This window comes from Rattus rattus, chromosome 12 (genome assembly GCF_011064425.1).
Source record: "Rattus rattus isolate New Zealand chromosome 12, Rrattus_CSIRO_v1, whole genome shotgun sequence".
NCBI lineage: Eukaryota > Metazoa > Chordata > Mammalia > Rodentia > Muridae > Rattus > Rattus rattus.
The window spans coordinates 45443536-45470357 of NC_046165.1; the positions used below are offsets into that span (position 1 = coordinate 45443536).

Consider the following 26822-nt stretch of genomic DNA (forward strand, 5'->3'; position numbering starts at 1 on the left):
AAAGACTGAGAAGAATTGCTATGTCGGGGCATTTAAGAAAACTGTGGGACTGTTAGGTGACCACTAAACTAAAAACCTCAATACCTGAGGGTGACGACGCATATACAACTTAAAGAAACAGCTAAGTGAAGTCACCTAAAGTAACAGCAACAATGAACCCTACGAGAAGTACTGTTTTCCACAGCTGACACATTAACCTGCACTTTCAACAACAGAAGCTACTAGAACAAGGAAAGTGTGGCCTGGTTGTGCACTGAAAATAAAGAAAGCTGTCCTAGAGGTATGGAAGTGTTCTCAGGGGTAGACACACAGGCAGACACTTAGGAGACATGTCTACTGGCTAGTTCTCCTCAATTTGACACACCCTGGAGTCATGTGGGAGGACAGACCCTTGAGCCAGTCTATGGGGCATTCTCCTGATTCATGGTTACTGTAGGAAGACCAGTTCACTGTTTCCATTCTCTGGGCAAGTGGTTCTGGTGGTAAAAGAACAGGCTGAGCAAGCCAGTGAGCAGCATTCATCCACCGTTTCTTCCTTTGGGCCTCTAGATTCCTACCTTGAGATCCTACTCTGACTTCCCTTGGGTTGACTGTGACCTGAAAGTTGGAAGATAAACACTTAGCCCCCCAAGCTGCTTTTGGTCATGGTGCTTTCCACAGCAATAGAAAGCAAACTAGGACAACCAGCAACTGGCTTTATAGATATGTCCTAAGAACTAACAGAGCTGTACAAGGAATTAAAGGATAGCATGTTATCACTGTGCCACCAAATAATGAATGTCAATAGATAAAAATAATTTTAAAACTCCCAACAGAAACTATGAACTCGAAAGCTATGGTAAGTAAAAGGAAAAATTAACTAGACAGGCAAAGAAGCAGACGTGAGGAAGTAATGGAACCATCTGATATAAAGAAAGGTCCTTGAAGGGATGCAGAACAAGGCAAACCTGAAGACAGATGAGCTGATGCAATGGGGAGGAGAAACAGTCTCAGATGCTGATAGGGGTTCTGAAGTTCATCAACATACCAATAATGACAAGTCTAGAGAAGAAAAGCAGGGAAGGGTGGGCAGAGATTAAAGGAAAAACTGACCAAAATCTTGACAGAGTTGATTGAAAGCATTAACCAGCATCCAAGAAGCTTAATAAACTTTGAAATGGTAAACTTGGATGCTAGCACTTAATAAACACTGTATTAAGTCAGTTTTCCTTTGTTAGAGCCAAATACCTGAAGCACCATGGTAGGAGTATGTGAGAGAAAGAACCAACAATATGGGGAAGGCAAACAGTGGGGAAAGGCAAGTCTTGGTCTTTTAAAACAAATCACTGCCGGTGCCAAGGCCCCATCTTTTAAAGGTTCCATTATCCATCAACACTCACACTGCAGACCAGGCTTCTCGGGCAGGAACCTTTGCTGGACAAATGGTCCAAGTCAAACCATCAAAAACCAAGACGACCCTTTCTAAGGAGAAGAGTGACAAATAACTCCTGGTGTAAGAAGGGTTAGTGGTGAGATTAGAACTGACTCCTCACTGGAAATCAGGGAGGCTGGAAGAACCAAGATAACATATTCAAAATCGCAGAAGAAACCATCAACTGAGAAATCTGTACTGGTGAAACTATTCTTCAAAGCATGAAGAAGAAATTAAGACATTTTAAGACAACAAAAGCAAGAAAATTCATCCATAACCGAATTGCAGTACAAGTACATTCAGGCTGATAAAAACGCTCACTAGACAGCAATTCAAATTCATCCAAAGAAACAGGATTAGTAATGGAGACTGCACGGGTAAATATGAAGACAACATAGACACGCTTTTGTCCGACTTTCCTTCTACTGCCTTAAGAGGCAACTTTATAAAACATTGATGATAAAGCAGATCAATAAATTCTTTTGGTGCTTGTATGTTTATGTGACTGTGTGTGTGTGTGTGTGTGTGTGTGTGTGTGTGTGTGTGTGTGTGTGTGTGTAAATAAGCATTAATCTGAACTATAACCATGGGCTACTCTACCCACACTCTAGTTCTTGAAATAATGACTCTGAGACTTAATTGTATATGAATAAATGACTAGGCCATAAGCTTGAGCTTGTTCTCCAAATAGCTCGTAACTTAATTAACCCATTTATTCTATTTTATGAGTGCCACGTGGCTAGTTATTTCTTCTCAGTTTCATGCATCCGTCTCCTCGGAGTGCAGGGTGAATCTCTTCCCGTGCCTGACTCTATTCCAGAGTTCCTCTCTCCCTACTGGAACAACTGCCCCCTATTTCCTGCCTCAGCTCATTGGCCAATCAGTTTTTTATTGATAGGTGATGCTTCCATATAATACACTAGAGATTCTATATTTCCTCCTTTCAGTCCTATAAAAGGCTATTTCTTTCAATAATAAACTGTAAACAATAACAATTACAAAACTATAAGAGTATATGCACAATGTCTAATTCATATGCATTTGGCAATCTTGGAGAAAATATTCCATTATCTATCTTATCTTGATGAGTTTCAAGTTCTGTATCTAAATCAGTTTCAATCATAACTTGCATTACCAACATAGAAATGTCTTAGACAGTAAAACATTTTCTAAATTCTAAACAACTTAAGGTTAACTGTGAGACAGTAACTTTCTAATCTTCAACTCCATCAGAGACCTGAGAAGAGGTAAATATTAGCTGAGTATGCAGGAAGTGCAGGAAAGCAGCTTCCGTAACTAAAAATGACAGAGAAAGCTGTCTGCCTGAAATCCTCCAAAATTTCTCTGTCACTGAAGTCTTGTCTTCAGCCTTCTGGCCCAGAATATCTGGCACTTTTCTGTGAAGCAGGAAATACAAAGGACTGCTTACCCTGTCTTGGCAAAGCTTGGCAGTCGAATTGCCTGAGTCTCAAATGTCTAGTCTGGACAGCGTGCTATCATGAGTTGAGGCACAGGCAGTTTTTGCCCAGTGGCTTGTGCATCCCTCTTTCTCCTCAGATAATGTTGGCCTCCAGCCTGATGGGACAAAGAGAGCAGGGGAGGGAAGCAGGGTTCAGAGGGCTATGAGTATAGCGAAATGACTCCAGAGACTGCTGGACAAGTCTACTTTATCGTTTCAGGGATAAGATATAGAAGGGCTTTCATAGGGATATGGGTAAAGAAGGGTAATTAGTCATAGCATCTAGTGAGCTGGAAGGGCTAACTGGTTATAATACAGCACCTAACTATCATGCAGGTGGGAAGCCAGAGCGGGACACATGTGCTGAGTTAAGCAGTGTTGCAGAGAGTTCTAAACAAGGTCACTTTCCAGACAAGGACAGCCACCTATGTTCAGGGACACTCTCCAGAGGCAGGACAGGGATGCCCTGCTGAAAAAGAGAGTCCCCCATTTTGTGCCAAGATCAGAAAGTCATTGGTCATGGAAATACTGCTATCCTAATAGCAGGGCTCCCCAACAATGGCCAGCTTGCCACCCATGAAGCAAACACCAGAAGGAGATTCTTCGATGTTTCTCATCTTCACTGAAGTAGAATGGGGGAGCTGTTAGGAGCAGACCTGCCTTACTGTCAAAAAAGCCTTTTATTAATGAAAGATCTTTAAATGCCAATCTGTAGATCTCTGAAGTTTTTGAAGACCATTTATCTGTCTATACTGTTTTTGAATTGTTTGTTTCTAGCTATTTACTATCTGTTCCAGCTAGGAAGCATATTTCTGTAATTAACTAAACTAGTATCTAACATGAGCATAAGTTTGATTATCTGACTACTAAGTTAGATTCCTTAATTGATCTAAACAGTTTGTAGCAGCAGCTTTTAAAAGGACTAGAACGTAACATGGCATTTTAAAGAAATACATAGTATGTTGTAGCAAAATAAAACCCTACAACTGTATCACTGTACAAAGTCTATACCAATGTAAAAATCTTTGTCTTGTTGATTTTCTTTGCTTTAAAAGGAGAAACAATAATCTACCCTTTTATACTATAATTTCTATATTCCTCCTTTCTTCTTTGTATCCCTTCTCCGCCCCCCTTTCCCCTAAGAAAGAACAGAGGAAAGAGAAAAAGAAAGAAATCTCTGAATCTAACCTACCTTATTTTGTTTCCTCCCTCACCAAGACCACTTAACAACTTGCAATTAATTCCCCTTTAATGATGATCATAACCCAATGAATGACCAAAACCATACATCCTGTTTTTTGAGAATTAAAATTGTCTTAAAATTGCTCCCTTCTGATAAGGGGCATAATTTGTCCTTTTGGGGGGGAGGGCAAGAAAAATGGGATATTGGTTAGTCTTAAGAAAGCTAACTGTAACATTTTGCTGTCCAATTTTCAGTGCTTAAATGAAGTCCTAGCTGAGACAGTCTGAACAGCTAGACTAGCTGAGGTTGACAGTTTTTTTGAAGCTGCTCTGGAAGTTTCGATGAACATCTATGAAGGCAGTCTGAGGTTAGATCCAGCCTGATGGTAAGGTAAGACTCAGCATCCTTCCCCTTCCCCAAGGGTGACTCTTGTCAGGAGCGCTTGGCCAGTTGTTTTCCTCTGTGAATATATATGCTTTTAGAGGCAACACATATTTTTGCATTTACACATGTATGGAATGTACAGTGTATATAATTTAGCTAAATATGATACCCTGCTCTCTGTTTGAACAGGTAACTTATCTGTTTTTCTTTATAAGTCAGTTTGAACTGTATAGCCAAACTGTAATATGATGTTTTTTTATCTATGCCATTTGAAAGAATGCTCCTCAATTTTATTTATAATTTTTTTCAAATTTTTTCTAAGGTCTATCTCTATTTTTCATATTTTTCTTCTTGTATTTGTATCCTTATTATTTTCTTTATTTCTATTTATATTTTTTCTAATTTTTCTTCTAAAGCTTGTCTTCTTCTTTTTTCATTTCTCTCCCATTTTTGTATTTTACTATCTTAGTATCTTCCTCATTTTTATTTATATATTTTTAATTTTTTCTTCTAAGGTTTGTCTCCATTTTTAATTTTTCTTTTTCTTGTATTTCTAAAGCTCTCCCCTTTTTTCTGAGAAAGCATAAGAGGTCATCTTGACTATCAGGATTAAAATGAGGATTACCAATGTGACAGAAATCATCATTGGTAATGTATTAGTTCCAATTAAGTCACTTATCTCTTTCTCTTTTGTTTCTATACTTAAACCATCAAAAATGGCATTATATAGAGTCCAAAAGTTTTATCATTATGCCTCTCATCTTTATGTGTCTTATTTCTTTAAATGTATTTAATTCTTTCTTTAACGACTTCATTTTATCCATTTTAAACTATTTTCCTATGATTATTTATACCCAATTACTTCTCTCTTTTATTATTTTCAATAATACTTTACTAGTTCACAAGTTTGGAGCTTTCAGTCCCACTGTAGCTCTGGGAAAATCGCGGGCTTCTCAGGCCAGCCTGTGTCTGTGATCAACTCCATGCCTTAGCTTGGTCTAGCAGGTGCTGCTGCTGGGTTCCTAAAGCTCCGCCCACTTCGGGGTCGGACCCTTTCTCTGGGCAATTGTGGGCTTTTCTCCTGTGGACCTGAACTGGGCTGTCTGGCGCTCTCTAGTGCACTTTTCGACCTCTCTCTGGAACTGTGCTATGCTTGGGAGAAGCTGAGTTACTGTGCACTCAGTGTCCTGTCTAACAGAGACCTTGAGGCAGCTCCAGACCTGCCTATGGTTAGCTCACAGGCCTCCCTCTCTCTTAAAGGGATCTGCCTTCTCCCTCTCTCTTAAAGGGCCCGGCCTCTTGCCCTGCAGTGGGAGGTGTTTATTTCCAACCTTTCCAGCTGCTTTCACTGTTTTCTTGCCCGGCTTCCTGAACTTTCTCGGGCCCTATTGTTGAAGTTTGGTCTTTTGCTATGCTAAATACTGGTTGCACTAAATGGTTACTTTAAAAGAGTGAACTTTGGGGCTAGAAAGAGGGCTCAGCAGTTAAGATCACTCACTACTCTTGTAGAAAACCCAGATTCGGATCCAACACAGATATCACAATTGCTTTTAACTCCAATTCCAGGGGATCTAATGCTCTTTTGCCCTCTAAAGGCACACGCATATATTCAGACATACACATAAAATAAAATAAATCTTTTTTAATGTGAACTGTATAGTGTATGAATTTCAACAAAACAATGGAAAGGTTCAACAAAATGGATGAACATGAAATTCATCTTCTTAATGGAAAGAAGCCAAATGCATATACACATATGCACACATACACATATATACAAACATGTACATACATACACAAACATACACATACATACACACACAAATATGCACACACACATATATATATACAAGAATACAGACACAAACATGAACATGCACATACAAAACATGAACATACATATACACACATATACAAACATGAACACACACACAAACATGAACACACACATAGAAAACATGCAATACATACACACACATACAAAGATGAGCACACACATACTTATACACATAAACATAAACACACACATATATACATACTCATACATACCATAATGATACTATTTTTATAAAGCTAAAAAATAAGTACAGCTGACTTATTGTGGCAGAGAAGGCAACAGTGGTTTCCAGGGCAGGAAAAAGCAGAGACACAAGATATTTAGAGATGATAAGAGTGATCTTGATGTTCTTACACTTCATAAAATGATCAAAACTACCCAAATTAAAAGTTTCCTTTTATCGTATGCATTTGATTTTATTTAACATCCAACTTAAGCCATAGTTTATGTGATGCACATGGACAGTTCTGATAAAAGCCACAAGTGAAGAGAGGGGATGCCTCACAAAGGCTTCACCACTCCAAAGGCCATGACAGAAGCCAAGAAAAACACTGTGTAGTACATGCAGACCAGCATGAAACTGATGTTTATACCAGCCACTCTAACTTGTCTCTGCTCTTTAATGGCCACAATGAAATTCTCAAATATATTCATTCACAAGTAACATTTCTTACTGTAGTTCTGTGGGACAAGTTCTGGATTCTTGGGAGTTTTCAGCTTGTAGGACACATCTCCAATATTAACCGTTTCACCTAAAAAGAGAAGAATACAGTTATTACAAAAGACAAGGGGCACAGACTACACTCTGTCAATGATGACTCTCTTGACCCCCAAGGAGGATGTCACACAAATGTACCATGCACATGCATCTAACATTTCTATAAACAGCATAAGTTATATCAGAGAGAAATAAATACTAAGAAAAATTATATCTCAGGAGTTAGGCTGCCACATAAATTATATTTTATGTTAATAACAATACTAATATAGGCAAGAATAATACAGAAAATTTTATTTTTAAAGGTTTTTAATTTTTTTATATTTCTTCACTTACATTAGGAAATATATATATATATATATATATATATATATATATATATATATATATATATATGCCATAGGGTCCATCTTACTGTCCCTGGCAAGACTTTATTTCTAGCTAATTTTATGGTTTGATTCTATGTCCCCTATGGGTTCATGACTTGAACACATTATCCCTAGTTGGTGGCACTGTTTTAAGAGATTCCACAGGCTTTAGAAGCAGAAGGTAGATGAGGAGGGTAGGCCACTTGGAGGTGGGTCCTTGGGGTACCTCTGGCTACTTTCTTGCTCTAGTCCAGGCCCAACATGACCTGAACAGAAGCGCCCTTTACCATGCCTTCCCCACCAAAACGGACAGAATGCTCAGAAACTGTAAGTCAAAAAAGTGTGTCTCACTCTAAACTGTCTGTATCAGATAATTGGGTCAAAGTGATATGAAAATAAATACAGAAAACTGGTACCAAAATGATGGGACAAAGGCAGTCCCATTCTATAGACACTCGGGGTTACAGACCCAAAGAAAATGTGTCCACAGCCCCACTAGAATCCACTGTCAGCTGTGAGAACACTTAAGCTTTATGACAAACTTTATATAATTGGTGGATTAAGAGCTTATAGCCAAAAGTCCTGGCCCACCAAGATGTCAGTCAACCTTGGCTCTTCCTCCCTGCTTGCTATGTCATGGTGGGCCTTTTTCCCACCAGCAGGCTTTCCTGAGTGTTTGCTTTTGCACCTGCCCCATCAATCAATCAGAATTCCCACAGACTCATTCAAATTTACCAGCCAAATTAACCCCTGACAGATGAGTAATTTCCATACAGGTGGGACCAGATTTGCCAGACTCCTGGGACGTAATGACACCTGCTCCAAAACACTATCTGGCAGCTGGTTTTTAGGACCCCTTTCTTGCTTCAAGAAACTTCCAATCTCCTCAGTAAAATCCTGCTTGCTTGCCCTACTTCTGTTGCCCATGCCCATCATTCTTCATGACTATGAGAAAACCAACTCAACTTGGACCCAGAAAATGGGTAACAGAAAGAGGGGTCATTGATGTGACTGAACCTGCTCATGCGGTTCTCAGCTCATTGGAACTACTATGTGAGCAGGGTTTTTGGAGATGCAGGTTAGAGGAGTCCGAGGTTGCTGTAAGCTTGACAGTTGAGCTAACGGGAGCTTAGGTGACCAGAATATCAACACAAAGTCATCCAGTGAAAACTGTACTCACAAGGCTTCAGATGGGAAAGGGACTTTATAAAGAACAGATTACAGAGTTCTCACACTATGCACTGGGAAAGGACTTTTCTATATTCTGTCCATATGATGTGAATTTGAGTGAGGCTGATATCAGAATAACAGAAATTTCAAAACTTATAGTATTCAGGCTGTGGCATGGTTATTGCTATTTTTTTTTACCGTTTTTTTTTTTTAACATTTGTTTATTATTTATATGAGTACACTGTACCTGTCAGGCACACCAGAAGAGGGCATCAGATCCCATTTCAGATGGTTGTGAGCCACCATGTGGTTGCTGGGAATTGAACTCAGGACCTCTGGAAGAGCAGTCAGTGCTCTTAACCACTGAGCCATCTCTCCAGCCCATTAGCCAGTCTTTTATTGAAAATAAGAACGAAAAAGCAAAATGGAAGGACCTCAAAACTATGTAATCTGGATAAGAAAGGAACATATTAAAAGTTATCTGGAAGCCAAGGGGTGGTGTCACAAGCCTTTAATCCCAGCACTCAGGAGACAAAGGCAGGTAGATCTCTGAGTTCAGTATCAGCCTGGCCTACAGAATGAGTTCCAGGACAGCCAGGGCTACAAAGAGAAACCTTGTCTTAGGAAAAAAAGAGAATATGGCTGGTTTTCTTTTTCTCTGCCCATTCTATTGGGGATGAAACTAGGACCCAGGCAAAAATTCTACAATACAACAAATTACAATCCTTAGTACATGGGGAGTGGGGGTGGGGGGAACGACTCATACTAGGGACTGAATAAAAGGCCTCTTACTTGCACTCTACTAATGAGCCCAAGTCAGGAATACAGTAGTTAAAGAAATACGGGCAATTTACAAAACAAACAAACAAAAAAACAAGATCCTAAGTGCCTTGAGGGCTTTTCAGAAACTAGAGGAACTTCTCTAAGTTCCACTGTGGTGATGTAAAACCTCGTTTGAGAGATTTTCCCTGAAGAAGATGGAACTGCTGGGATACTGTACTTATACAAGGCAGCCTAGGAAGGGCTGGAGAGATGAGATGGCTCAGTAGCTAAGAGTACTGGCCTCTTCCAGAGAACCTGGGTTCAATTCCCAGCACCCACATGCCTGCTCACAACCATCAGTAACTCCAGCTTCAGGGGATCTGACACACTATTCTGGCCTTCAAGGGCACCAGGCACACATGTGGTAGACAGCTACACATGCAGAAAAAAAAATCAACACATGTAAAATAAAGTTAAATTTAAAAAAAAAAGTTTTTTTAAGCCCCATAGGGAAGTGTTTTTCTAGGTTCAGCCACCACTGGTCTCAATCACCAGAAACCAGTGTAGCTGTTTCAAGGGTCCTGGTTACTGCTTGAGCTGATGGGTGCTCTTGGCATTATCCATGTGGTGCTTGTTTTGTTTTGTAAGTATGCAGAATGCAAGAGTTATGAGGTCACAAAGGCTTCTACCTACATGTTTAAGGAAGGCCAGAGAGGTTAGGCAAGGTGCATTAGGGTAAGCTTTCCCACAGGGATTCCCTAAGAGGAAATACACAAAGCTGTGAAAACAGAGCCTACGTTGTCATAAAGACATCGTAAAGATGTTGGAAATGTCAGGGAAGTAGAATGTGCTCAGGAATCCTACAGTCAGTGAGTAGAACCCGCCCAAAGAATAACCACTTGAGCTGCAGGTGTCAGTGGGCTACCAGCAGCAAAGCCATGGAGGCTGAGCTCCCCAAGTAGGCTGGAGTCTAGACTGCCTGCCATGGACACAAATTGACTTAGATGGTCTTGGTTTTGGTTTGACCATCCAATGGTAATCTCCCATTCCTCCCTCTTTGAATATGCCATTGTATACTAAAAGCTTGTGACTTTCTTTTCGATTTTACAGAGATTTCAGCTGAGTTTGACCAGAGTATCAGAAGAGACTTTGAATTTGGACTCTGGAATAATACTGGAAGTGTCAAGATTGAAGGCACTCTTAAATATTAACTAAATACACTGTTCTCATGAGAGAGCAATGAGCCTTTGGGACCCAGGGCACAATTTTATGAAATCTTTAATGTTCACCATGGGTTCACTCTTGCCTTAAATTGCCCATGTCCAGCATAAGGATAACAGTGAAGAGAACAATTAACTAATGAAATCATCCAAAACATCAGGAGGACAGAATCCACATCTGTTCAGATCTTTTACAAAGTCAAGTTCTCAGCAGCCTACCCTCAAAATTCAGTTCAAAGGCAACCTAGACTACATCCTGAGAATCTATCTCAAAAGAGTTTTAAAAAGCTTTATAATAAATTTAGCATATGCAACTTTAGGATTATATACTATACCCTCTTTATTGAGGTGTGTTGTTGGGGTGTTGTTTCTCTGGATGACCTTTCCTTTAGTCACCTTTCCCTGCTCCAATTTGTCCCCATATTTCCTCCCATGAGTATTTTGTTCCCCCTTCTAAGAAGGACTGAAGCATCTATATTTTGGTTTTCCTTCTTCTTGAGCTTCACATGGTCTGTGAACTGATTCTTGAGTATTCCAAGCTTTTGGGCTAATATCCACTTATCAGTGAGTGCATACCATGTGTGTTCTTTGTAACTGTGTTACCTCACTCAGGATGATATTTTAAAGTTCCATCCTTTGCCTAAGAATTTCATGAAGTCACTGTTTCTCTTTAATAGCTGAGTAGTATTCCATTGTGTAGATGTACCACATTTTCTGTATCCATTTTTCTGTTGAAGGAAATCTGGGTTCTTTCCAGCTTCTGGCTATTATAAATAAGGCTGCTATGAACATAGTGGAGCATGTGTCCTTGTTATACATTGGAGCATCTTTTGGGTATATGCCCAGCAGTGATATAGCTAGTTCCTTGGGAAGTACTATGTCCAATTTTCTGAGAAACTGCCAGACTGATTTCCAGAGTGGTTGTACCAGCTTGCAATCCCACCAACAATGGAGGAATGTTCCTCTTTCTTCACATCCCCACCAGCATTTGATGTCACCTGAGTTTTTGATCTTAGCCATTCTGACAGGTGTGAGATAGAATCTCAGGATTGTTTTGCTTTGCATTTCCCTGATGACTAAAGATGTTGACATTCCTTTAGGTGCTTCTCAGCCATTCAGTATTCCTGTTAAGAATTCGTTGTTTAGCTCTGTACCCCATTTTTAACAGGATTATTTGGTTCTCTGGAGTCTAACTTCTTGAGTTCTTTGTATATATTAGATATTAGCCTTCTATTGGATATAGGATTGGTAAAGATCTTTTCCCAATCTATTGATTGCTGTTTTGTTCTATTGACAGTGCCCTTTGCCTTATAGAAGCTTTGCAATTTTATGAGGTCCCATTTGTCGATTCTTGATCTTAGAGCATAAGTCATTTGTGTTCTGTTTAGGAAATTTTCCCCTGTGCCTACGTGTTCTTCCCCACTTTCTCTTCTATTAGTTTCAGTGTATCTGGTTTTATGTGGAGGTCTTTGATCCACTTGGACTTAAGCTTTGTACAGGGCAATAAAAATGGATGATTTGAACCATCATCGTTTGTTGAAAATGCTATCTTTTTTCCATTGGATGGTTTTAGCTCCTTTGTCAAAGACAAGGGACCATAGGTATGTGGGTTCATTTCTGGGTCTTCAATTCTATTCTACTGATCTACCTGCCTGTCTCTGTACCAATACCATGCATGCAGTTTTTATCACAATTGCTCTGTTATACTGTTTGAGGTCAGGAATGGTGATTCTCTCAGAAGTTCTTTGATTGTTGAGAATAGATTTCACTATCGAAGGCTTTTTGTTATTCCAAATGAATTTGAGAATTACTCTAACTCTATGAAGAACTGAGTTGGAATTTTGATGGGGATTGCATTGAATCTGTAGATTGTTTTTGTCAAGATGGCCATTTTTATGATATTAATCCTGCCAATCCATGAGCATGGGAGATCTTTCCATCTTCTGAGATCTTCTTCAATTTCTTTCTTCAAAGACTTGAAGTTTTTGTCATACAGATCTTTCACTTGCTTGGGTAGAGTCACACCAGGGTATTTTATATTATTTGTGACTATTATGAAGGGTGTCATTTCCCTAATTTCTTTCTCAGCCTGTTTATCTTTTGAGTAGAAGAAGGCTACTGACTTGTTGGAGTTAATTGTATATTCTGCCACTTTGCTGAAGTTGTTTATCAGGTTTAGGAGTTCTCTGGTGGAATTTTTGGGGTCACTTAAGTATACTATCACATCATCTTCAATACAGAAATCCATCAATATAATCCACTAAGAAAAAAACTCAAAGAAAAAAAAAAACCACACAATCATTTCATTAGATGCTGAGAGAGCATTTGACAAAATTCAACACCCCTTCATGATAAAAGTCCTAGAAAGATCAGGAATTCAAAGCCCATACCTAAACAAGTAAAAGCAATATACAGCAAACCAATAGCCAACATCAAACTAAATGGAGAAACTTGAAGCAATCCCACTAAAATCAGGGACTAGACAAGGCTGCCCACTCTCTCCCTACTTATTCAATATAGTACTCGAAGTCCTAGCCAGAGCAATCAGACAACAAAAAGAAGTCAAAGGGACACAAATTGGAAAGGAAGAAGTCAGCCTGCTTTCTTATAGTACCTAGCACGAATGGACCAGAGGCAGTACAACCCACACCTGCCCTCCCACGTCCATCATCAATTAACAAAATACACGGCAGGCTTGCCCACAGGCCCATCTGCTGGGGTCATTTTTCTAACTGAGGTTCCCTCTTCCCACATAACCCTGGCTCATGCATGCTGAGTTGACATAAAGCTACCAGCGTACTGAGCATGTTAAACTGTTTTCAGGCCTTTGCACTATCTTCCTACTGAATGAAACCCTTTCCCTAAGAAGAGACATTTATCAGATTGCTAGTAAGGAGCAAATGGAATACTGGTAGATTCAAAATGAGAAACTAAAAGTACGTAATCATTAGTCGCAGGAACCATTCTGGGCAAAATCCTGTATTAACATACTTTCAAACTCTCCTTTCCTTTTTTCCAGCTAAACTTTCTGAAGAAAACGGAACATGCTCTGGGACATTTGTGTGCTATCACACCCTACCCTCAGCTCTCTAGGACAGGAGGTTACTTGGGCTAGCCTTTACTGTGCTAGGTAGTTCAGCCTGACCTTGAACTTGTGATATAGCTCAGGTTGACCAAGTACCCTTTATATTCCATTTCTACAGTGCTAGGACTATAGAATTGTGCCACCACACCTAACTGCCATCCTTAGGAATGCAAGGTGAGCATGACCAGAGGCCTTCTTGACTACCATTGTTACAATACGAACAGAGTATGCCCCAAAATGTGCCAGTCCTCCATTTTAACTTTTCAAACATGTGTTTCATGACCTTAAGCTAAGCATGTCCCAAAAAATGTAGACACTGCCCCTTCTTGAAATATAAACTGAGCATACGCAGGAATGTGCCCACAAAATCCTTCCCATATGACTATATATTAACTGCCAGGAAGAAAAAAAAAGATCTCCATCTTCCTTTCTTTTGCTCAAGGAGAGCACTGCTTTGGGAGTGACTCCATGTGGCCCTTGTCTGTTGCACATAAGAAGTCCTTCCCTACTCATTTCTTATTGCCTGGTTTGGGCCTCACACTCAGTAAAATGTCAATTTATTGTATTTTGTTGTATGATAAGGAACCACATAAAGGTGAGGGCAGGATTCTAGAAAAACAAGGGGAATGCAGTACTCTGAAACTAACAATAACAGAAAGTCATGGCCACCCCTAGGCCCAAGGGAGGGGCTTTGGAGAGAGCAAGCATACCAGGTACCTAAATTAGTCACTCTCCTAACAGTTATGTCCTTTTGTTGAAAAACAGAGCAAACCTTTGGCAGTGACCTGGCAAGGAGAGAGATGGATAATAACTATGTAAAAAAATAATAATTTCAACAGAACTGGGAGTAGAAATAAACTCAAAATATGCCCAGATAATTTAATATGTTCATCTCTATACGTTAAGGAAGAAGCAGGGGATAAATGGCTGTGGAACCTAGGAAGCTGCTTCCTGGTCCTTTGGCCAAGACAAGGGGAGAGCTGAAGACAGAGAGACTCTGAACCCACCCATTCTACTACTAAATGACAGCATGATCCGTGCTTTTAAAGCGTCTGTAACATTAACCTAAATATGTTACAGAGCTGGGCATAAATCAAGGCTCAGTATGCTACAAAGGACTAAGCCCTGAGGTATGCTGCTTGACCATAACAGAATTAACATAGAAATCAATGACAAGAACAAGTAAATGGAAGATCCCAAACGTTTAGCCATCAAGCTAGAGGCTTTTAAAAACACAGAGGAAGGAACCACAATGGAAACTTTTCATTGAGAAATGGGGCAATGATCAATTAACCATGTCTCCTGCAGACAAAGGGGAGGCGGCATGACATCGAGATGAACCAGGCACTTAATCATTTCTGCCTTGGAAATCACGAGCTTGTCCATCTTTGGCTACAGTGCTAGACCTGGGAGCCAGCTACGCCACACCAACAGCCCTACCTCTACGCCTTTGGCTCACTACTCCCCCTGCACTGCACAGCTGCCAGTGGACTTCGCAGTTACCCACAGTCTAGACAGCTTTACGTCAACCTGCCCTTGCATTCCTGCTGCAGTGACTGAACCGCCAGCCTTCTGCCTGCTATACATCCCACACAACTTCTTTCACTCAGCTGCTCCTGGGAGAGCTTCATCTCCTCCACCGAATCTTTGCCAACTCTCCTCTGACGCCATCTCCTCTTCCCTCAAGGACATATCATCCCATCCCAAGCATCTCATGTCATATTATAATTACTGAATGTGGAGGCTGGAGAGATGGCTCTGCACTTGCTGCTCTTCCAGAGGGCCCAGGTTTCACTCCCAGCACCCATTGGCAGCTCCCAGTTGTCTTAAGCTCCAGTTCCATGGTATTCAATGCCCTCTTCTGGCCTTCATGGGCACTAGATGACAAATGGAACACATGCATACGCGCAGGCAAAACACCCATACACATGAATTGGCTAATTCATTTTAAGATTAATATAAGTACTTATTGGCTTTCCTATTTGACAATGCTCTTGAGATGAAGCTAGGTGAATGCTTTGCAAGGTTACAGAACACAGCAGTCTTTCAGAATTCATTTTCAGACTTTGACATCCAAGTGTTCAGAATAGTCCCTTCCCTGACTTATTTTACCACAGGACATTGTGTCAAGGCATCAGCTAAAGGAACATATATGTGTATGGTCAAAACCAAGCATCCTTTGAACACTATAACAATATTCAAGTCAACGTAAACAAAGCTGTCTCTAGATATTAATGTTTGTACTAGAAGCAAAGATTTGCTTTAGAGCTATTTTGGTGGGTGCTGGCTTGTGTCAAATAAAGTGTATTACAGAGTGGAGGAATGAGTTTTAGCAAGAAGCCAAGATGGGAGATGTCAGACCCAAAACAGAAAACTTCAAACACAGCTTTTTTTTTTTTTTTTTTTTTAACACTTGAAGATAAGCTAAATGATCAGCTTGTCTCATGCTACAGCTTTAAGAAAACAAAACAAACATACAAACACTGTTGAAGGCCAGCAAGATGGCATTGGGGTAGGGGTTTGCTTGCCATTAAGCCGTGAGACCAGAGACAATTCCTGGACCTACAAGGTGGAAGGAGAGACCAGCTCCTGAAAGTTGGTCTACACATGTTCACACTCCCACGGAAAATAATCCGACGCATTTCTAAGAGGACTGTACACAGCTTGAATATTTCATATGTCGACCATGGATGCTGACCCATCTCATGTAGTGAGTAGTCCCTGATGGAGTACCATAAAAATTTTCCCAATGCTCTGACTGAATATCAGAGGGAACTTAAGTTTTCAGAAAAAACTGTGGTGTGCCTTTCAAGTAGACAGGCAAAAACATATTCTTGAATGACACCTATTCAACCCCTTTAGTTATTCCCTATCATAGAAAGCTCTATTTTCATGCTTTTACTGTGAGGATGATGAACTCCAGCCACTGAACCAATTTGTTTTCTGCTTCACTAAATACATCGAGTATGGACATGAAGTTTTAAAAATTTATTTCCAATTCTTATGATTTTCATCTAATTATTCTTCAGACATGATCAATATAGTTTACTCTTACACATTTAACAGAACACCATGCATCTACCATAGTCCTTAATTCATGCCTTAAAATCTTACCTCAATATTGTATCCTTTTTGTCAATTTTTTAAAAGATCAAAGGTACAAAATCACTTATGAAATATGTTATCAATGTAATGAATGCATGGCATATAGAAAGAAAGGAGTCACAAATACAGCCACAAGATTCTTTTAGCTTTGGCTTTACTTGTTTTAGTAAATCAGAAATCCCATAACTGATTTCTTGATCTTTTTTTTTTTAATTCCATCCCCTAAACTATATTACACTCATTTTTAACTAAAAGGTATAACTGCTTTTTCTGTCAGAAAGGCTAACTTGAGTGATTGGTTTGAAAAAACAGATACCTTTGTTAATAGCAAAAACTTTAAAAATTTGACAAAATGTATTTAAATATAATAGACTAAAGTATTTTCTCAAAAATTTAGAACAATGTATTAGCAAAAGCACTTTGAAAATAATAATTTTAGTTTATCCCCAAATCCTAGTAAAACACACTATACAAGGAGCCACCAAGAGAAGAACTGATAAAGCCATCTGATGAATTATAGTGAGGAGATTTTAATGACCCTCCAAGAAATTGAGACACAAATGGCTTCACTAACCAAGCACACCATTCTTCTGCAAGTCAGGTGGTTTCTGTCTGTCCTGGTTTACTTTCCACTGCTGTGATAAAGACCATGACCAAAAGGAACTTGAAGACAAAGGGTTTATTGCATCTCACAGGTTTGAGCCTGTCGCTGAGGTAAGTGAGAGCAGAGATTCAAGCAGGAACCTGAGGCAGGAGCTAAAGCACAGGTTGTGGAGGAACACCGCTTGCTTTCCACTGTTAGTCAGCCTGCTTCCTGAGAGAAGACAGGACTAACCACAATGGGCTGGGCTGTCCCACAATCACTCACCAAGAAAATTTGCCACAGACCAATGTGATGAAGGCAGTTCCTCAATTGACTTCAGTTTGTATCAAATTAATAAAATCTAACCAGCTTTATGTTGTTACCAACAAAATTAAATAAGGCCCTAATCAAGTTGCCAATTAATATAGAACAAAATATAATTTAGAAAGTCTGGAAAGACGTAATTGACACTGCTACATTGAAATTGCTTACACTCCAACAATAACATTCAACTGGGGAATAGGAGTCATATTAGTAAGTTAATTAATATTAAGTAATATTTAGCTGAGAGAATAGCTCAAGTCATTAAAGAGTATCTTTCTAAAGCGTTATCAAGTTCTATAACACTGAAGTCATGTTGAACAACTAAGCAGTATAATAACATAAGGGTCCAAAGAAACATCCAGGGGTTTTTTTGTTGCAGAAAAGTAATATAAAAATAAAAATTCTAAGAGAAAAGACATATTCAGATAAAATCATAAAGTACACGTAAAGCTGAAATACAAACGCCCCACCCTCAGGCCAGTGACTGCTTCAAAGATATGCAGGAGTAAGTAATATCTGATGGCCAAGAGCCTCCAGGTTTCTTTAAAACACAGCGGCAAACCCACCACTGGGCTCCTAAAGAATATGAAACAGAAATCACCTAAAATGCCAGTGTTTACAGTCTGCCAGAAACAATACCCTTTGCTACCATTTGTACCAAGAAGGAAAACTTCTAGGTAGCAACCTAAAGATATACAAAACACATGTATTTGCAAATCCTTTTAGAAGATGAGAAAAATGTTTGAAGATTTGGAGACTACTGTTAGTTTTCAAGAGTGTTTTTCTTGTTAGAGGGTGGATGTTTTAATCATCACTATATCTGGTGCCAAATAAAATATTTCAAACTCTAGATATTCAACAAATGTTTGACAAGTGAATAAGTGATTAGTTTTAAATTAACTACTGTCTTCTGAGATATTGTTTTTAAGCCCTGAATTTAAGTAATTTTTCTGCATCTTTTGAACACATACTATGTATGGACATGCTCATAAGTCAAGCCATTTGAGACAGATTTATTTAAATGAGATGGTTTAAGGTGGAATGTGAAAAATCAACAGGTAATATAAGTTATGCAGAAGAAGCGAATACAGGCTTCTCTTGAGGACAACCTTTTGTTAATTCTAAGCTAATTTTAAAGTCAGATGCAGTCACACGTGTAAATAATCCCAGAGGGACGCCACAAGTCCCAGGCTGCCCAAGGCACCATTGCAAGACTTTACATCAAAAAATCAAATAATTAAAGAAAACTACGTGTGGTGATCCACACCTTTACTCCCTGCAGTCAGAGGCAACTGGTTCTCAAGTGAGTTTGAGGCCAGTCAGGGCTACATAAAATCCTGTCAAGAAATATAAAGAGACAGGGCAGGCATGGAAGCACACCTTCTAATCCCTGCACAGCAGAAATACAGAAGGCAGAAGGATCAAAAGTTCAAGGACATCCTTGGCAACATACAAAACTTGAAGCTAGCCTAGACTATGTGAGACCTGCTTCAATAAAAAGTACTGGGGGGAGGGGAGACATAGGAAACATAGGGAAACATAGGATACTCAGTGACTACTACTAGAGTTGAAAGAGCCAGAGTTGAGGTCTATCTGAGGCCAGTGGGGAAATTCCCACCACAAACCTCCAAGCACAAGGACCCCTCCCTTCCAGGAAGAAAAAAACTGGTTTAGTTCCTGGAACAGCTATAAGCCAAACTGTCACACAAAGCTACCTGTGGCTTCCAACCGACCCACCCTTGGGAAAGTCTTGAATGATACACTGAGTCCGATCTGAAAGTTGTTTCACTCCACCAAATGCACATAGTACCCTGCCTAGTTACCATTGTGCAAATTCTGCCCCAATTGTTTGTAAGGTATATAACTCTGTGGCTCAGGGTCATCTCCCCTTGAAGTGGGATGGCCCTGACATGTCAGAATTAAACTCCTCTTGCTTTTACATTGATCACTGCCTCCATGAGTCTCATTCAAGAGGTTCTGGAAGAGGTTCAATCAGGACCTCACAGTGTAGTACTCTATTCTAGAATAATTACTATTACTAGAATAATTAATCAGAATGAGCCCATTTTAAAAGTACGAAAACAATATTGCTGAGTTTTTAACTGCACTTATATAATAAATATGCAAATAAGACACATATTAGCTAAATCCACATATTGTATGAAATTGTCACAGATAACTATAGTCAATTATGTGTCATTAAGATATGGAAGAAATTGCACAAGATTTTTAATTAAAAAGAATCCAATGGCTAAAACCTTCTAAATGAAATTAAATTTAGAAAATATTTAAAGTAGCAAGTTTTAACCTTATTTCCTAGAATATTTCTTATTTAAAAGGATTTCTCAAAGATATAAAAATTTTCTATGTTTAAGATAATAAAAAGTAATTAATCTTACATGAACCCGATTGGCAATTACTCACTCCAATGGACAACTGTCATGTTTAAATGTCCACTATTCTTTTCCCATTCTTTGACATCAAAATCCCTGTCTCCAGAAGAGACCCTAACCCTGACTTTTACTCTACACCCCTAGAGAAGAGGTCTCTCCACAAAATAACCAGAACGCCCCACCCTCAGGCCAGTGACTGCTTCAAAGATATGCAGGTGACTGAAGACTTGCCATAGAGAGCTTGGAAATGCTGTCAATGGTGGAGGGAAAAGATGCTGTTTCTTTAACACTGAAATAAAAGGACGGCGCACACCTTTGATCCCTGTGCTGCCTGCAAGGCAGAGGCAGACAAACGTCTAGTAGTCCAGGCTAGCCAAGACTACGTGGTGAGACCTTGCCTAAAACCATGCACACAGGCAAAACAAACAAACAAACAATGCAGTTCTGGGAGTCAGTAAAGCTATCACTGTTTCCTATTGAAGAAATCTGGCCAGGCAGTGAAACTGCTAGAGCAAAATTGAGCCTAATGAGGGGGAAGAGTGAAGTACAGGAACCAAGGCAAAGGCAGGGAGCACACAAACCCAAAAGGCAGCTTTGAATACCCACCAAGAATTCAGTCTAGCCAGAAGAAATAGGGCGCCCTCAGAAGCTGACCGGTTAACATGTTTTTTGGTGGATACTACTTCCCCTTAAAACCAAATGGTTGTTGACACTGTCATTCCAGTAAGGCAAAGGCAGTCCGGCAGGCATAGCAATGTCACTTTACAGACAAGATGCTCAGGAGCTGAGCTACGGTGGTGCCTGCCTTTAGTCCCAGCACTTGGGAGGCAGAGGCAGGAGCATCTCTTTGAGATAGAGGCCAGCCACGTCTACAGAGCAAAGCTCTGGGACAGCCAGGGCTACACAGAAAGACCCTGTCTCGAGAAAATAAAAGCAACAAAAAAGGAGGCGATGCTCAGTGAGGGAGCCCGGACTGAACCCAAGGACACTCGGGAAACAAACATTCCAATGAAAGCCATATTATCACTCACAAATGCTCACCAAAAAATTGGTTTCAATGCAAAAGATGCCCAGATCATTATATTTTTCCTTTAAGTTAAATATAAGAGGGAAATTTGATCTGTCTCATTTTTTTTCCTCTAGAATTTGACCACTTCGGTCCTCCATGGCTCTGGCCCATTAACACCAGTCAATTCCAGGAACCTTTCATTTTTTCCCAATGTTTAATTAATACAATTTTTTACAATGAACAGCTGTCAGTTTTCTTTTAAATAGTAACTTTCTTTTTGTTGTTGCTGCTGTTTGTTATTGTCATTTGGGACAGGGTCTCTCATAACCCTGGCTGTCTCAGAACTCACAATGTAGGCCAGGCTAGCTTCGAATTCACAGTTGTCCAGCTGCCTCTGCCTCCCAAGTGCTGCTATTGAAGGTGTGGTGCCACTGTGCCCGGCTTTGATAATTATTTTTAACACTTACATCTAGGGTGTGTGTGTGTGTGTGTGTGTCTGTGTGTATGTGTGTGCCTGTGTCTGTGTCTCTGTGTCTCTGTGTGTGTGTGTGTGTGTGTGTGTGTGTGTGTGTGTCTGTGTGTGTATGTGTGTGTGAGTGTGTGTGTTTGTGTGTGTGCGTGTGTGTGTGTGTGTGTGTGTGTGTCTGAGTGTGTGTGTGTGTGTGTGTGTGTGTGTGTGTGTGTGTGTGTGTGTGTGTGTGTGTGTGTGTGTGTGTGTGCCTGTGTCTGTGTCTCTGTGTCTCTGTGTGTGTGTGTGTGGTGTGTGTGTGTGTGTGTCTGTGTGTGTGTGTGTGTGTGTGTGTGTGTGTGTGTGTCTGTGTGTGTGTGTGTGTGTGTGTGTGTGTGTGTGTCTGTGTCTCTGTGTGTGTGTGTGTGTGTGTGAGTGGTGTGTGTGTGTGTCTGTGTGTGTGTGTGTGTGTGTGTGTGTGTGTGTGTGTGTGTCTGTGTGTGTGTGTGTGTGTGTGTGGTGTGTGTGTGTCTGTGTCTGTGTCTGTGTGTGTGTGTGTGTGTGTGTGTGTGTGTGTGTGTGTGTGTGTGTGTGTGTGTGTGTGTGTGTGTGTGTGTGTGTGTGTTTTCTTAGAATGTTGCTATACAGCATTCGGAAGGCAGAGGCAGAAAGTTCTCTGTGGCTTTAAGGCTACCTTGATCTACTTAAGGAGCTCCAGGACAGCCAGGACTATATAAAGAGACCCTGACAAACAAACAAATAAATAAAATGTTGCTACAATAACTTTGTTTGTTAATCCCTGAAAAATTGAATATTCTGCCAGATACTTCAAGATCTTCACCTCAAAAGACCATGGATTAGAGACCATGGATTCTATTCGTGAGCACACTAACTTTTACCACACTTGGCACTCAGTTCTGCGAACCTTCCTCAGGATGCAGCCGTAATGTTAAAGTTAACTCGGACTTTAAGTTGAGGATACCTTTGTACTTTGAGTCCTACACAGTGAAAACCCAAGCATTTTGACTTTTTAACGAGTAAAATGGAGCCAGTCACAGTAGCTTAGTTACCCTCAATCACCAGCTGTCAGCTGCTCAGAACAGGCGCAAATAAAACAAATGCTGGGCATGGCCAAGCTGTTTCCACATCCTACTTCTGTGAGCTGTGAGCTGCTTGCCCACAATGTCAGCAGGTCTCTGAGTACCTTCTGCCTGAGCTGTCAATTCTATTAAACTCAAATGGTTTTGAGTTTTTATTTTAGCAGCAGCATGGACAAGTTGGCTCAGTTCAGGGTTCTCAACAGTGACAGTCCTGACATTTTGGAATGGTAATTTCTTTGTTTTGAGATGTTATCCTGTGCTGTTGACTGTCACCCTAGTCCCACTGATGCTAATAGCATCCCTCTCCCTTGGTTCATCTCAAGTATTGCCAAAGTTCCCAGGGTAGGGGAATAGCATCAGGTCCAAACCAATAGTTCACTTTTGCTTTTTGTTGTTTTTGTACCAAAGACTTTGCATATGCTAGGCCAGCACTCTCTCACAGAGCTAGATCCCCAACCCACATCATTTTTTACGAATGTAAAACTTAGAGCAGAGTAAAAAACTGAATGTATCAATAATGTCCATCTTACGTCTGTGTGTTCCTGATATGAATCTTTCTAGTGATTTATATGGTTACAACTGTTCTGGAATCTTATTGTTAAATCCTTTAATACACAACAAAGGCAGGAGATCCTCAGAGTCTAAGAGGTCAAAGTAGCCAATGAATTCCATAAGGTTCAATATCTGTTAAATACAGAGATAAGACTAAACCACAGTAGTTGTTCTCAGTTGAAACCAGAATTCTGAATTTTTCCTCACCAAAGTCACATGACTATTGTTATTATGGCCCAAGGACAATCTTTAAGTCACAAAACATGTATAAGAACAAATATCTTTTTTATTGTTTTCATATAAAAATATTTAAAATAGATTTTATATGTTCATGAAAAGAAACTGATAAAATAAATTATAAGGGTAAATGTCTGAAATTAATACCTCATTAAAGTGATCATATAGGGCAATAACTTACAAAAAACATATGATCCAATTTGTACAGTTAGATATATATAATCTGACAGAACCAACACCAAAAACTGGCAATTATTAATGTGTTGAGAGGACTGTTTTACAGGATTTATTTTTCCGTTTTCTAAGTGAAAAACAGCTTATCAGGAACATTTTATTATTTGTATAAACAGATCTATTTCACACAGACATCATAAGGAAAAGGCTGTGAAACCTACAGCAAATGGTGATAAAGGAAAGCCATGGGTTTACAGAACTGTCTCCCAGCTCATCGATTTCTCAGATCCAGTCCTACTGAGCCAGCTGGCCCCGTCTATGACGATGTCACAGTGATCTGTGTCAACTATGTGAAGTCATAACCTCCTTGCTGACTGACGATTTGTTTCTGAAACCTTGAGATATGACTACTACTAATTAAAGCATAGACATCAGGAATCTACAAGCTATAGATTCCACCCCAGCCGACAGAAAAGGAGGAGAAGCAGGAGCTCTGAGAGCTCCTTGGATGGTTTGGGGTGGGTTTGGGGTGGTTTGGTTTGGTTCTCTCTACATAGAGCTGGCGATGCAGGACTTGTTACAGACCAGGCTGTCCTCGTACTCACTGACACCTTCCTGCTGGTGGGCTACAGTGCCCATCTGTTTTGTATTTTTTCAGACAACTGTTCCACTGTGTTTCCTTAGCTAGCCTGGAACTCTCCATGTAGGCCAGGCTGGCCTTGAAATCACAGTGCTAGGATTAAAATGTGCCACCTTGCCTAACTTCTTTTTTACTTTTCACATAAATGGCCTTTTCCCCCTTCATAAAAGGATTAGTAAAGGTGCTATCGTGAAAGCCAGCAAAGCAATCGCAAACTCTCACAGAAACACTCTCCATGAACTTTCACCTAGTAAAATGCTTGTTTGGTACACAGTGTTGACAGGCACCAAAGGAACATGCAGACAAGACAAACAGGCACACAGTGCAGGAGAAGAAATGTCTATAACCTGAGTTTGTTCTTTCGTCACACTGCTAGGAAGTAATGCCAACTGAGGACAAAGTGAGTCAGGTCACATGCTGGAGAGTCTTTCCAGCATCAACACTAATCCATCCCAGCCTGCTGCTTTCTGTGCTGGGCCTGTGTATGTCCTCTGACCTCAACAGTGCCATTCTAACCTTGAAGGTCTTAACTCAGGAGTCTGCATAGCCAAGAGTTCATCTTTTATTCTGTCATAAAGGCTCTTACTTGTGCCCAGGTCTGGTGAACGCACCAACTTTGTTTACCCACAGTTCTCAGCTTCAGTGTTAGAAACCTTGATATAGCAAGGCATGTCAGTACAAAAAAAAACTTTTCATTTTTTAAAAACCCTTTTCCAATGTTCTATCTGCTGACTCATGGCTCTGACAGCTAGCTAGAGAGCAAAAAAAAAAAAAAAAAAAAAAAAAAAAAAAAAAAAAAAAAAAAAAAAGAGTCTACCCCAAAGCCTGTCAGATTATGCCACATTCTACCCTTGACTTCTGCCTTCTATGACAAGTGTGTATTATCATCTGGAGTGGTGAACTGATGGATTCATTAGATGAGATGGCATTATCTGGAGATGATACACACAAGGAGGTCAGCCCAGTGAGACAAAGTAGACTCTATCTTCGGAAGGTAGGTCTTATCCCCGATTCCTCTCTCTGCCTCGCAGAGAAGGCAGCTTTGCTCTGCTAAGTCCACTCGCGCCGTGAGTTTCTACCTCAACACAGCGATGGAGGTATCACGCATACAAACGTCTGTGGCTGTGAGCCAAAAGAAATCTTTCATTGTTTTAGGTTGTTCTTTTAATGTTGTCAGGCAGAAGAAAAGTGAGTAACAGAACAGAAAGAAAATGAATGCTCTAGAAGTTATGATCGCGGACAGGCAAGTTTTAAATTGCAATTTCACTGTGTGATCCTCAGCAAGGCCCTTTTTTTTTTCTTTCTGAGACTCACTCATTCCAACTACAGTCCAGGGTTTTAACTAAATCTGACTTTCAGTTCTAAGAGTGCTTGAAACTGAGTCTTCTGTTAAAATTGGGAAGAAACGTGGGCACAGGTTCTCCAGCAAGAATGTACACTTTTCTATGCCATCACAAGCCCTAGTTGGCTCAGGACATAAAAACACCTACCGAGCCCTTAGAAGTCAGAGATCAAGGTCAGGCGCCGGTTTCAGCAGCCCCCAAAAGGCTACTGCATGAACCTCTGAGTTTAGTCTAAGCAAAACCTCCAGTGGGCGAAGAAAGTTGTCTTCCTAAACATCAGAGACCTTAGTCCGGACCCCTCAGGTTTCAGAGTGGAGCCCAGGGGGCGCCAGCGCCTTGCCCCACATCACACAGCAGAGAGGGCAGGTGGCAGCAGCGGAGTCGGAGGGCCCAGTTACCTGAGTCAGTCACCCCAGCGTGCATCAGTCTGACCTCCAGCCGCTGCTGGCCCCCACCCGGCCTGCCCCGCAGCACCTGCCGCAGAAGCAGCCGCAGGCGCCGCGAGGCCACGTCGCCGAGGCCGCCCGGGACGCCAAGGAGGAGGAGGCGGGACTGCATAGTGCAGGAGGCACGGCGTGGGACCTCCAGGGGCTGCGGGGCCAAGCGCCGTCCCGGGACGGGGCAGGAGCCGGTCGGCAAGCGGGACAGGAAGCGGCTGGGAGGCGGGTCCGCCGGAAACTCCTTCCCCCGGCGCGCTGGGCTCGGCCGTGTGGGCCCGGCCCGGGGCGGAGGGCAGGCGCAGCGCCAGCCGGTAAGATCGGCCACCGGGACCCAGCGCACCGCCCCAGGCGTGGTCACCCCAGGGACGCCCTGAACTGGGGAGATGCCAAAGACCTTTAGCACAGTTGAACGCTTGCCTTTTCTTTCTTGGCTGCTGGCCCACTGGGTTATGATGCACTGTGGGCTTTCCCCTCAAAACTGCTTCAGAATTGAGAAAACATAACAAGAGATTCTAGAACTCCACCTATTTTAATTCGTTTGTCATCTTCCCAGGCTTTCCAACAACAGACATTGAAAGTCTCTGTTTAGCCTTCCTTTGCCGGTCCTATTTTATCTTCTAAACTGTAAGAGGAAATTTTACATTATAATGGTGAATGAAAAAACGTTCAACTACCCGAAGAATCCAGTCAGGCTTCGAGGCAAGGGTTATATAAACATAATTTATATCTTTAGTGAGCAAAAAGTAGGACACTTGACTAAGGCTCCGTCCCTTCCACGCACTCCAAAAGCAGCAGCAGTCTTCCATAAAGCAAACAAAACCTAATGTAATTATGCTGCCTCCCCGAAATGTCAAGAGTGAATTAACCAAAGCAAAAA

At 40.8% G+C, this 26822-nt stretch overlaps 1 protein-coding gene across 1 annotated transcript in view; it reads right to left on the reverse strand.

Annotated features, from left to right (window-relative positions):
• The window catches only part of Vwa8 (von Willebrand factor A domain containing 8), a 320387-nt gene extending 294186 nt beyond the window's left edge, over nucleotides 1-26201 (reverse strand). Inside the window, exons 1-2 of the mRNA XM_032918098.1 lie at nucleotides 25904-26201; nucleotides 6949-7026 (exon numbers count right to left, since the gene is read on the reverse strand). Coding sequence (XP_032773989.1) covers nucleotides 6949-7026; nucleotides 25904-26063 — 238 coding nt within the window. The 5' untranslated portion in view covers nucleotides 26064-26201. The remainder of the gene's footprint in view (nucleotides 1-6948; nucleotides 7027-25903) is intronic.
• Nucleotides 26202-26822: the final 621 nt, after the last annotated feature.